The 13,841-nt window shown below is 37.0% G+C and overlaps 1 protein-coding gene across 8 annotated transcripts in view; it reads left to right on the top strand.

Moving 5' to 3' along the window:
- PTPN2 (protein tyrosine phosphatase non-receptor type 2) overlaps positions 1–13,841 on the top strand; it is an 83,492-nt gene that overhangs the window by 61,662 nt on the left and 7,989 nt on the right. For 7 of the 8 annotated variants that reach the window (XR_005831654.1, XR_005831655.1, XR_005831656.1 and 4 more), the window contains 3 exons: positions 1,481–1,690; positions 3,411–3,563; positions 9,261–9,442. Coding sequence is in view for 4 of the 8 variants with exons in the window: in XM_040619615.1 (XP_040475549.1) it covers positions 1,481–1,690; positions 3,411–3,563; positions 9,261–9,442 (545 nt within the window). In the remaining 4 variants the exon portion in view is untranslated. The remainder of the gene's footprint in view (positions 1–1,480; positions 1,691–3,410; positions 3,564–9,260; positions 9,443–13,841) is intronic. The other variant, XM_040619617.1, reaches the window with a different exon arrangement.

Genomic DNA, 13,841 nt, shown 5'->3' on the forward strand with positions numbered 1-13,841 from the left:
TAAAATTTACCTGTCTTATTTTGCAATGTTTTCAGTACCTATTTTTAATACAGTAAATTTAATTTTAGATTTACTCCCCCCCCTTTTTTTTTACATACAGTAGCTATAATTTTAGAAGGAAATGTTTTGAAATTTAGCAATCCCAGTGATCATTTTAATTCTATCTGCTAGTACCTTTAGTATGTTGAGAACCTGTGGATCAGTGTATTTGGAATTGTGAAAGCTGAATTTTAAGAAAATTAGTCACTGAAAGTATATAATGTGAAATTTTTAAAAGAATTTCTGCACTGTATTTTATCACTGTTATACCTCATATAACCAAGTCTGGGACTTAGGAGTTTCTTTCTACTAAAAAAAGGGGAAAGTTTATTTTTAAAAAAATGAAAGTGAATTTTGAAAACTTGTACCAAAAGCAGGATGTTGTAATAATAATCTTTAGCTGTTAACCATTAAAATTATTATGTGGGGTTTCTTTTTTCCCCCCTAATGTTGCTTGTATGGCTTCTCCCTCCAAAAACATCCTGCAATGAAACTGAAATTGCACGGAGATATGTTAGAGGGTTATTGTTTCGGTTTGCAAAAATGAAGACTAGAAGGCATCAGAATGCTTCTTGGGGCAAAAGGCAGCTGGCAAAAGCTTAGGAACATTTTCATAATGAGTTAGTCAGAAATAAAGCTCATCAGGAATATCCAGGAAGTGATAGTGAATGCCAGGCAGGCTTTAAGAGACAGGAAGCATTTAGCATATTGGTAAACCATTTTAGCACATCAGCAAAGTCATATAAACAGTTTTAAGATTGGAAATTATTACCGTGGGGAAAAGCGGCAATTAGAGAGCAATTTCAATTAAAAACGTAAAGATTGTTTCTTTAAATTAATTCTTGAGTTGCTCCTCTGAGCCTGTGTAGCAGAGTCTACAAGATAACTCATATAATGAGAAAAATTGTATGTAAAAGTGTTGGGCCTTCTTAAAAAGGAAACCATTAATACACGTAAAATTACACTGGTAGGATTTTTTTTTTTTAATAGGAAGAAAAAGGAACACTTATCATGATGTATGAATTAAAATGTTGGCCACATGGATGGTATAGGTCGGTGGTTAAGAGCTTCCCAGTCAGGCTCCGCCATTTTCTCAGTGTGTCGCCGTGGGTAAATTGCTTAACCTTTGGCCTCTGTTATCTCATCTGGAAAAGGAGTTTTATTAGGATTGTTGTATGGGTTGAGTTAATACATAAAAAGCTTAGGACATGACTGCAAAATAATATTTTAGAAATGTTAGCTATTATTAATAAATTCCAAATTCTCCTGAAGAACTCCAAACTGGTGTGAGTGATAATCAAAAGCCAAACAAAAAAAAAAAATCGTGGTACAAAAGTCCATAAGGACTAAAAGCATTACACAAAACACATATTCTTTCTGAAGTAGTTTTTTCAAAGAAAAGAAATTAGAACTAACTTTTCCCTTGATTTTCACTTTTTAGAGTGGTGAAACCAGAACAATATCTCACTTTCATTATACTACCTGGCCAGATTTCGGAGTCCCTGAATCACCAGCTTCATTTCTCAATTTCTTATTTAAAGTGAGAGAGTCTGGTTCCTTGAATCCTGAACATGGGCCTGCAGTGATCCACTGTAGTGCAGGCATTGGGCGGTCAGGCACCTTTTCTCTAGTAGATACCTGTCTTGTTCTGGTAAGTGCTTCTTATGCTCTAACTTTAGTCTTGTTTAATTTTTTATTGTTTTCCCTGGCAGAAGTAAACTCTAATGTCGGTATCCCAGAACTGTGATATTCAAACTCAAACTTCTGCCTTCTTCAGAAAAATCTAAAAAATTTCACTTATACCCTTTTAACTGCCTCTTATTTGTGAGTGGTGAGGCTCTGTCCAAGATGATTTTAGAGATCTCCAAGAAGACTTTTTTTCCCCTGGTAGCTTTATATTACAAAAATAGTACGTCTTCCCCTTTCCTTGTTTTTCGAATATAAATGATATGTATAATACTGAATTCCTTCCAACTCAAACAAGCACGACATTTCTCTTGCCCTGAGTTTCCTTATTTACAAACTAAGGATAATGATACGATTTTCCTCACAGGGCTGTTTCAAGAATTACATGAATTAATAGATTTAGAACACTTAGAACAGTCCCTGGTATTTTCTAAGCACTCAATAAATGTTAGTATTATTATTCCCCTGAGATTCCGATCTCTGCCCCCCAAGGGCTGTATCCTTTCTCCACCAACCCATTCCCAGCCTGGATACAGGCCTGTGCCTTTTCTTCTTAGAACGTCCATTTTTCCTTACATGGGGCATAAGGCATCTCTAGAGTATAGGAGTGATTGAGTCTTAACACACTCACTGTATTACTTAACTACTCTGCCTGTAAGTAATATACTTCAATCAAAAACTGGATTGTTACAGGGTGCCTGGGTGGCGTAATCGGTAGAGCATGCAACTCTTGATCTTGGAGTCATGAGTTGAAGCCCCATGTCAGGCATAGAGCATACTTAATTTAAAATTAAAATTAAAAAACAAAAAAGTTTAAAAGAAAACCGGGTTGGGACACCGGGATGGCTCAGTTAGGCGCCTGACTCTTGGTTTGGGCTCAGGTCGTGATCTTGGTCGTGCAGTCAGTGCAGAGTCTGCTTGAGATTCTCTCCCTCTCCCTCTCCCCCTCCTGCCCCACACTCACTCACTCTCTCTCAAATAAATAAATTCTTAAAACTGATTGTTCTATTAAAGTGAACTTTGACACGTTTTAAAAAAATTCTACTGTCTATTCACTTAATGGTGAATGATTATTAAAAACCAGATTGTGTGTTTGTGCCTATTCCCTGCCAGACGTAACTTCCACCTTTTTTCTTTTTCAGTTGGGGTGAGGGTTATGCTGGTTATAATACGAGATCGATAGTCCGGAGCTGGTGCAGTGACTTAACAGTGTCATTGTGGATCTAGGCTCTTACTGTCTTTCTTCTCCACCATCTTTAGATGGCTGCTGGACACAGACATGAAGGCGGAAGGGCGCTGGGCAAAAAAGATTTACTTCTGTCAAGACCTTTAAAAAAAAAGAACACTAATCTCAGTGGATTTATCTTTACATTAAGCCAGAACTGGTCATAAGTTCTAACTTAGACAAACACTGGCCAAAGTAAATAAGATTAGTATGATTGGTTTGGAATCAGTTGTATATCTGCTAACAGCCTCCATCTACTGCTTGAACAGTTGAAGTGTGGGGAAGGTGTTGGAATGGGGTAGCTGTTTTATACAGAAAGAGTTATAGCTGCAGTGGTAACTTGTTCTTGGGGGAGACACACTGCACATTGCAAAATGCTTAGCAGCTAGCTATCCTGTATTGCTTCTCTTTCCTGGGCTCTAACAACAAAAGGCTTGAATAATTTTTACCTTTCTTGCAGATGGAAAAAGGAGATGATATTAACATTAAACAACTGTTACTGAATATGAGGAAATATCGAATGGGACTTATTCAGACGCCAGATCAACTCAGATTTTCATATATGACTATAATAGAAGGAGCAAAATTTATAAAGGGAGATTCAAATATACAGGTAAACTTTTTTAGGGAAATAAATAATACCTGTGTATTATATATGATTAGCATCAAATATATTTAACTGCACTCCATTGAAGCACTTGTTTTCTCCCTTCCTTCCAAAAAGCATGTTTACATTCATGCGGAAAACCCAGCTGGCCATCTTAAAATTGTAAAGCCTAAGCTCACTTCCTCATACATACCTCAGCCTCATTTTAAATTTTGCCTGTTACTCAAAAGCCCTAGTGGGAACAAGATTTTATTAAAGAAAATGGAATTTTCATGTAAGGAGGTTAGTTTGAGCATTCAAGCATTAAAATAAACCAGAGAATTTTGGTAATTTTAGTACATAAAAGCTTGACCTGCAGTTATAGAATACTTAATTTATGTAATAGATACTTAATTTTGTTAACAGTGAGCAGCTCGAGTACTTATGGCAGACATAACGAAATTCCAGTAGAAAGTTATATTTCTCTGATTGTTGGCTATGCTTTCATGAAGACGTTTTTATTCCACGTTTGCAAAAACTAAGTTGGAAGACTGATTATCAGAAATTGTTATGTACTAACATAAAATATAAAATAGAAACAGAAGTAACAACAGACCCGCATTTCTTGTCTGATCTGGTCACATAGTATTGGATATAAATAAATTAAATCTCTTTATATTTCTCTTATGAACACATACACTGGCCCTTTAATTTCTGTGATTACTGGGCAAGACAGAAATATTCTGACTAAGCCTCCTTTATAACTCAGATCAGACCACCTGTGATAATGGAATTATATATGTAAATTTCAAAGACAAAATATTCTTAAGCAATTCTGTTTCTCAGCTAACTTTTGTTCTGATCATTAGTAGTATTGTAACTATTCAAGAGAAACTATTATCAGTACAATTTTAAGGTCTTATAATCTTGCCACTTGCAACAAGATGGATGGAGCTAAAGTATTATGCTAAGCAAAATAAGTCAGAGAAAGACAGTTACCATATGACTTCATTCATATGTGGAATTTAAGAAACAAATAACCAAAGGGAAAAAAAGAGAGAGAGAGGCAAACCAAGAAACAAGAGTAAATCTTTAATGAAGAGAAACATGGCCATCTGTCCATAAAGTACTCAGTATGTAGATTAGGCCCACAAAACACTGAGACCCTTCTTCAGAAGTGAGACTTTGGGAACACTGGGTTTGCTTGGCAGTGAACAGTGATTCAGAAGAAGTAAAAGATACCTCAAATGTTTAAGATTAGGAAAATGTCTTTTTTATTTTTAATCTCTGTGAACTTCTCTCCAGTTTGAAGTTGAAAAACTCCAATCTGGAGTTGGAGAAAAGTTAAATAGTTAAACCAAACTTTTTTCACACACTTGTAGCTTCCCTAGTTGTTCATTGCTTATTTCCTGGACGTTCTTACAGACTAATTGTAGGGAAAGTGTGCTGTCCTTTGGATAGTATCCCTCCCTCCACTTTAGAATTTTTTGAAATTTCCTTAGTTTCAGAATATATACTCACTCACTTCGAGGATCTTTTTCACTCCAGAGATGAACTTCATGAACATACTTTTTTGTGGTCTTTATTATTATTACAACAGTGTAGTTTTTGGCTTGGGAGAGTTTTTTCTGTCTCAGTTTATCTGGTATGTTATAGCCATCAGAGTTTCCATATAGTTTCAGCCAGCACTTCATGCAAACCCAAAGCATTCTCTGCCCCTTCTTCAGGTAGGATGTTGGAAATGTCTCTGTATTTTTCAGGTACTCAGGATCAGAAAAGCCTGTTACCCATTTGGAGGGGTCAGTTTCCACAGAAATGGTCTAAGGGTTCCTGTGCGATGCTATAATTTTTTTTATTATAAGGATAATTAATGAGTAAATGTATATGGATTTGTTTCTTTTACGTAGATATTTTTCTCTGGAACTTTGCTATCCAGTACTGTAGCCATTAACCGTATGTGTTATTGACTACTTGAAATATGGCTAGTCTGAATCGAGATCTGTTTAAAGTATAAAATACACACCAGATTTTGAAGATTAAGTACAGGGAAATAAAGTATAAAATACCTCAATAATTTTTAAAATATTATATGTTCAAATGACAATATTTCTTATATTGAGTTAAATAAAACATATTGTTAAAATTCATCTTTTTTTTAAACACAACTACTAGACATTTGCAAATTGTGTGTGTGACTCCCATTATATTTCACTGGACAGTACTGTTGTGGAACCTTTGCTTAAAATAAAAATTTAAGAGAAGTAAAGCTCTCTGAAATCCTAAACCATAAGATCTAAAGTTAATGTAGAAACCTCAAACTGCATGAATATAACTGACCCCTAAAAGTATCTTTTTTGACATAGAACGATAAGGTAACCAATTTATAAAAAGACTCTTCTTTCTCTCCATATGGCTACCTCCTCCTCTTTACTCTGAATTTTGGAAGAAGTTACTATTTGTAAGAAGAAAGAAGGGAGCTTCTTTCTGGTGTGAACCTTGTGGCCAGGGGTGTGGGAGGCTGATGCTTCTTGAACCTGTGTATCTCAGGGAACTGTCTGTTCAGCAGTACCTGAGCCATATTTCTGTGTTTCTGATACTTTTTCCTAAAGGGGACCTCTGTCTTCACAACCTTCAGTCTTCATTTGGATTTTATATTATATGAGTGGTATTTTCATTATTGGATACAGTTTTATGTTAATTTTTCTGTGAAGATTTCTGACTTATGTAGAAATAAAGTGATTTAGAACCTGTTGGGATAAAGGAGAGTGGTTAATATTCACAACTAAAGCAGTTGTTTCTGAAATCAGTAAATAACATGTATGTGCTTATAATCCTACAACATGCATTTATTTTTGGAAGTTGCCAATGATCTTGACCTACCCAGATAAATACAGATAATTTCTAGTTGGCTCTGAAAATATATCACAAGGCTGGGCATAAAAAGACATCACTCCCAGTATCCATGATGACGTCTAGATTGGCAATTCAGAACTGATGTTGTAAGATCTCTAACTGGTAATTTGGCACTACTAATAAAGTAATTATAGCGGGTTTTGAGTTTAATGACGTCACTTTAAGTGCTCCTTCAAGGGACTTTCTTCAGTGAGAAATGGGTGGGGTTGCAGGTGGTGTGCAGGGTGTTGCTCATAGCAGCATGTGACATGCGGGAGTGTGGTTCAGCATGAGCATAGATATAGGAAGATAAGAAACTCTCAGTCCAGAAACTCTGTACTCCAGGCCTCAAGATGAGAGAGCTTGAATGAAGTTGTAGCTGATGGATTCCTTGGCTTCCCCAGGCAGCAGTGACAAGCAGGCAGGTGACTTTGGAGTGCCTGCTTGCTTGTGGGTTACAGGGAAGGCAAAGCTGAGTGAGTTTGCTGCCCAGAGACAGGGCAAAATGACACTGCCTTTTTTTTTTTTTTTTTAATTCACTAGCATTAAATACCTCCTTTTCTCCAACCCCCCCCCCCGCCCCTTTTGCTGAGTCCTTTTCTTGTTGACAGATTCCAGATTTGTTGCATATTCTGGGAAGTGGTCCAGTAAGATTTGATTTTTGTTATTGTCTTTTGTTTATTGATGTTGTTGAGTTTTGTCCAAGTATAAGGCCAAGTTGTTATAACTGGGTCCCCAGGAAAGAATCAAAATTAAAAAAAAAAAAAATCAGCCTAAATTCTGGAGACAATTTAGCAATTTTTATTGGGTACTTTCTTAAATGATCTGGTATCTGAAATCGATGAGCTTTTCAGAGATACAAATAATCATGAGGGATTGTAGCATGAAAATTTTGGCCCTTCTGTTAATTAGCTGAATAGCCTGGGCAGGTTACCTCTGTTCTCTCAACCCGTCTCCTCTGTAGAAGGGGGATGATAATATAACAGTAGTAGCTCCTACGTCCTGAGGTTCTTCTGAGGATTGAGAGCTGGTGCATCTGAAGAGTTAGGGCAGTGTGGGTATAGTAAGCGCTTGAGGAGTTTCCCCACATGCATCTTCAATATACAAAATGCTGTCTGGACTGAGTAACAAAAAGGTTAAACGGGAAGAAAGAAAACTGACGTGGTCCTCTAAAGTGAGAACATCTTGCTCTTATGTTCCATCATGGCACTTTCTCAGGTATGGGCAAAACACTTTCTGGGTATGGTTTGCATCCTCTTAGGTCCTTGCTCAGCAAAGGTGGGTTCCAATCCATTGTTTCTTAAATAAGTTGAGAGATTTCTTTCCTTGAGGTCTGCTTCCTTTCTGGCCTCATCTCTCAGAGTCAGGCTCTGCATGTTCTTCATCTTCTAGTCAGATAGATCAAACTGTCCTCCAAATGTAGCAAATTACAGAATGTTATATTCTCTAAATTTTTTGTAAATCAACTGTTATAAAAAAGATACATTAATTATGCATCTTAGTAAAATAGTTCTATATGGGAAGGGTAGAGTGTGGTAAAATGCCTTTTTCTTTTTTAATCCCTCTGTTGTAGGATAGTGAAATAACTTAGAAACGAATTTATCAGGGTATCAATGAATTTTCCAAAGATTTTTTTTTTTTTTTTACAATCTTAATATACGCGCGTTGTTTTTAACAGCGCCATTTTGTAACCAGAGCAACTCCAGGGAAAGCGTGTTTCATTAAGTTCCAGACACGTGTAAATTGCAGTGTTACATCTGTGTTCGAAATCATTAAAATCCTCAGGCAATAAGTTACAGAGTCTCTTATTCATTAGGTTCTAGACTCCTTGCTTCTGTGGTAAGATCTTCAAAGAGGGCCATCCCTGTCCATAGCAAGTCATTCTGCACCAGTGTCAGAGTCATGCATAATCAAAACCACTGGCTCTCACTGCCACGTTTCCTACTCTTGTTATTAGCTGGGAGATGGATGGTTGTGTTCGCAGCCCCTGAAGGACTTGAGGAGCTAGAGGTCCCTCGTGCCCAGGTTATACTTGCCTTCTCCCTCTCTGGCTAGCACTCTGTCACTGCCTTCATCTTCCAGGGGCCCAGATATACTTCGCACCTCTCCTTTCGCTAGGGATGGTGGCAGTGAGGGCAAAGGAATCTAACATTTGCCAGACGATGCTGGGCATGTTATGTCATTAATCACAATAGGCTCTCAGGGTGGGTGATGACAGCCTGTTGCGTAGAGGAAGGAAATGGAATTCTCTTCATCTTGGTCTAAATCCTGCCTCCTGAAGTCTAGGCATGCGAGCAGTTTTGTCCGACCTGGTGGTGGGCTAGCTTACCTGGAGCTGGAAAAAAAACGAATCACGGTCCTCTGGCCAGAGAGACCTGCCTGGAGATCTCACTGCTGTTCCTCGGTGAGACCAGCCTGGCAAGGAACGAGGAGGTGCTAGATCATATATCCAAGTGCCATGTTGGTCACTGTTTCCGGTGTTAGCAGAGTCTGGCTCTGGCTAAAATCTCACTTACTGTGCCTAATGTTTTGGTGAGGTCCTAATATGGTTTGTCTCAAGTAGGTTGAAGTCCACTTGATTTCATTAAGATTATTATATTCAGCTGTATAGTGATGTACATAAATATTAAATGCTTTATTATGTTTAAGTTTTAAGCTTAAAATAGGCACACCTGGAAGAGGTTTTGGTAAAATACCTTTTTCATTCTTCTGTTAGCATCACAGGGTTCTCATAAAGTTGACTATATAATTTCAATTTGCATATCCTTTTTATTTAAAGAAAAGTAAAATTTCAGTGTTTGCATCTGTTTGTCACTTCTCTTCCCTACCTAGAAACGGTGGAAAGAACTTTCTAAGGAAGACTTATGTCCTGCTTTTGATCACTCACCAACCAAAATAATGACTGAAAAATACAATGGTAATAGGATAGGCCTAGAAGAAGAAAAACTGACAGGGGACAGATACACAGGACTGTCCTCTAAAATGCAAGATACTTCGGAGGAGAGCAGCGAGAGGTAAGCTTACGGCAATAACGTGCTTGAAAAGATGAGACTTTTTTATTTTAATCAGTTCAGTGGATATGAACTCGTGTAGGCCCTTTGTTTAAATTGAATTTATGGAGCTATTCATTTATTTGTTACCTAAGGGTATTTAAGTAGTATGTGGTGACATCATTGATCTCAAAGGGCTTTCAGCCCTATTAAGAAGCCAGTACTTACAGACTGCAACCAGTTGGAAAATGGTTTAACTCAATACTAATTCGAGTGCTAAAGTTAATATAATTAGATGCTAGAACATATAGTATGATACAGAAGATAAGTGGTATGAATACCTGCCATTTGTACAAGTATCAGCGTTCGTGCTGTAGTTGTAATCTAATGGACAATGTGCCTTTAATGGAGTTATAAAATAATTTAGTGAGTATTTAAACTTCATTACATTATTGGAAGGGGAGAAGTCTTTAAAAAAAAAAAAAAAAAAACCCAAAATGCCTTTTTATATTTTTCGAGTTTTGAATCCGTATGAATGTGTAAACGTTCTAAGTTTTTAAATTAAAACATTTACATTTCTAAGGCTCTAGTTCTCTCCCACCCATTAGGAAGCTGGTATCCTGAGGTGTGAGGGAATGAGCGTGTTCACTTCACCTCTTCAGCGTCTCTCAGTGATGTTTTCTTTTTGTCGAATATAGTTTTTATTTAAGTGGCACATTTTATGTTTTAGTCCTGTTTGTTACATTGGGATGTTGTGGCACCGTGGAAGTCGTTGAGGTCCCCTGTATATTATAGTAGCTTCACTTCTGTATTTCCCAATATAAAAATTACCTGAAATATGTGTTACGTATTATACTGAAGAGTTTGTTACGACTTAGCAGTGTTACTCCCTTATTTATGGCTCTACTGGTTTTAAACTGCAAGTTAAAGCATTAATTTGCTTATTCCTTCTTTCACCTTAAGTATAATATTTTGAAATGAAGAAATCAGGTTTTCAATTACGTTATCTTTCTCAGTGATAAGATTCTCAGGTTCCTAATGGTGTTTTGGCTAGTACCATGTGCAGAATTAAATGGAAAATAGGCTCGATGATTGAATTGGTGTCCTTAGTATTTCAGAGGTGTTGGGTTTTAATCTTTAAGGACACAGACCCAACAAGGTAAACCACGAGTTGTCCAAATTTCACAGTTCCGAGGAGATCCGGAAAACCACTCAGGAGTTACAGAGTGATTGCAGAGGTGGTTTTATTGGGGGCGGGGAGGTGGTGGGTGTATATATTGTTTGCTGTCTCCCCGCAGCCTTCCCCCAGGAGAGAGGAGACCAGACCATGCTTGAAAGCAGAAGCAAAGCCCCAGTAGGAAAGTAAGGATTGTAAGCAGAGAGAACTATTTGAGGGAGCAGGTTGTAGAAAAGTAAAAGAGCATAAAATAAAGATTGCTGTGAAAAATTGTATTGTTCAGTCCTAATAAATTTTCATACTGATCTATAGCTTTGCATTAGGGAGGCTGATAAAATAAATCAAAATCTTATTGAAAGAATTTCCGTTTGAAGGGAGTAGGATACAATACTTTGTTTTCTTTCATTATTAAATATCCTTCAAGTCAGTTTTTTCATATTGAAGGTCGCATTCCCATAGTCACGAAATCAATTTAGTGAGTTATAAAAAAAAGCATTTTTAAAATAATAGAATACGATAAAATAGAAATTGGAGTTTAGAGAATAAAATAGATGAGAGTATCACAGATAATAACTATTTTAACATTTTTATATATGTATATATAATATATAAATTCTGTATATTGATATATATATTGTGTGCCTGTATAAATATGTCTGTGTGTGCAGTTACATTGTTGTGATGGTAAGATACTTCTTGCTGTTAAGGTTTACCATCAAAGTTTAAAAGCCAATGTTTGCAATTACGGTGCAATCCATAAACCCAGATCACTGAGTGGAGAACAGTTTGGATAAATGAGAAGTCAGGTTATTTGGATCCTGTGCGTTTTCATGGTGTGAAGTATGCCTCTTGAAACACGTATCGGCTATAGCCTGCTGGGTGTGCCATGGTGAGGAATTCCACATGATCCTCCATAGGCAGAGGTCCACAGGAGTCCTTCCGTGCCAGTTTGTGGCTTCTGAATTAGATAACTGTGTAGGAAAACCTGGGCAGGTTATTACATGGATGTAATTTCCTTAGGCCCAACTAGGTAAATAAAGATTTTATTGTATCACAACTTGAGAATAGTTTTTACTTCTTTGGAATTGGCGTTCTTAAACTAAGTGATGGCGTCTCTTGGTACTTGTTTTCTTTCCATTCCTGAAAACATGTCGGTAGTACAGTTTTGGAAAGCAAGAGCCTCTCTTCCGTTACTGATTTTAAATGGGAAAAATTGTGTTCTCAGCCCAACCAAAACCATAACCAGTTTCTCTAAATATAAATATCCTCTTTAAAAAATCCTCTTAAACTGCTATGTAATATTTAAAGCACTAATTACAGAATCACATAACACTCAGTGAATTCATATTGGGTTTACATGGGAAATATCAACACTGAATAAAAATTGTAATCATCTTCTGTATTGCGATGAAAGTTTTAAATGGAACGATCTGTTAAAGATTCCATCTAGGTTGGAACCAGGTTGTTTGGTGGCCGCAGGCTCCCGACAGCAGCAAATCCAGGGATCTGTGGAAGGCTGGCCCCTCGGATGGGAGCTCTGTATTCTTTTGCCTGTTTCATATATGCTTTGCCTGCACTTGAATACAACTTAAATTTTTTTCACTGACGGGTACACACGTATTTGTTAATAGTGAATTTAAATTCAAAGAGCAAATTTTGAGTAATAATTTTTGCAAGTCATTATAGCAAATATTCAGAGAGTTCAGACAGCCAAAGATACCCGGGTATTATATGATAGGTAAAGTGAAGAAGACATTGGAAATCATAGGGCACACAGAGGTAGGCAAAATAGAGACCCTGAGTTGCAAATATATTTAGGGGGTAAAATAATAACTCAAATTAGCAACATCCATTATTTACTGTAAATTAAATGCTGTAAGATAAGAATAGAGGGGCTGTAGGGGTTGAGTGGAGGGAGAAATTGAACAGAATTGAAAGGAGAGGACCAGAGAGAAGATACCTAGTTTAGAAGGGAGCAGGTTTGGAGAATAGCCAAAAACCATTTGGGCAAGAATGAAGTTGTGTACAGCAGGCGAACACTGGATAGTTTCTGTGTGGACATGTGTTTTCAGTTGCCTCGAATACATACCTAGGAATGCAGTTGCTGGGACATAAGGGAACCCTACTTTTCACATTTTGAGGACCTGCCAGTTTTATATAGTGTCTGCATCATTGTACATTCCCACCAGCACTGTCTGAAGGTTCCAGGAGTCCAAACAAGTTGAGCATTGATAAAAAATCCTAATATGTAGTCTACATTCAAATTTCTTTGGTTGTCTAAAAAACTACCGTATAGTTTTTTTTAAAAAGTAACTTTATTTGAGATATAATTTAGATACTATAAAGTTCACTCATTTAAGCATACAATTCAGTGGATTTAGTATATTTATAGAGTCGTGAAACCATCACCCTAATCTAATTTCAGAATATTTTTGTGATCCCAATCTCTTTAGCTATTTAAAGAAATAATCCAAGACCTAATCAAGGATCATTGATTGTGTTTGGTTGATACGATTCTTTGGTCTCCATTAATCTGAAATTGTTCACCACTTTCTTTTTTTTCCTTGCCCTGACTTTGACATTTTTGCAGTTCCTGTACCAGTTGCCTTTTAGAACACTCCACAATCTGGATTCCTCTGATTGTTTCTCATTACTTGATTCAGGTTAAACGTTTTGGCTGGGAGAAAAGTTGGCTCTCAATGTAGTAGACTGAAAGGCACTCAAGATTTTAATCAAGCTACACAACCCGAGAGCTATACTTCAGAAAAATTGCTGTGGTGGTAATATTTAATTCAGAGGCAAAAGTTAGATTTTTGCTATATTCTAGGCAATAAGTGAAAAAAGAGTAGATGGATTTTGTAAAAAAAGTTTTAAAGGGAAGAAATAGTAATGTACATGTTGTCATTGGCCATTCTTCTTTACAGTATTATAGGACCATGTGTCTTGGGAGTTGGAGAGCTTCCATTGGAACAAATATTCTGTATTGAATAGGAAAATGGAAGCTAGAAACAATGTGTGGACAGACAGCAATAGGCATCCCATGATAGAGTCTTTACAGAAGTATTAAGTAGATAGCTTTTACCAGTGGCCTTTGTGACAAATCACGTGTAAACACGAAAGGGGCTCGGATGCCAGGGTCTCTTGTCCCGCACCTCTTCCAGCGGTTTACCAAGAAAGAAAGCTGATAGCCACCAGCTCCCAATTCAACAAAGAAAGCACCATGCTTATTATTTTCAGGTCCTGCTG

This window comes from Ursus maritimus, unplaced genomic scaffold, assembly GCF_017311325.1.
Source record: "Ursus maritimus isolate PB19 unplaced genomic scaffold, ASM1731132v1 scaffold_33, whole genome shotgun sequence".
NCBI lineage: Eukaryota > Metazoa > Chordata > Mammalia > Carnivora > Ursidae > Ursus > Ursus maritimus.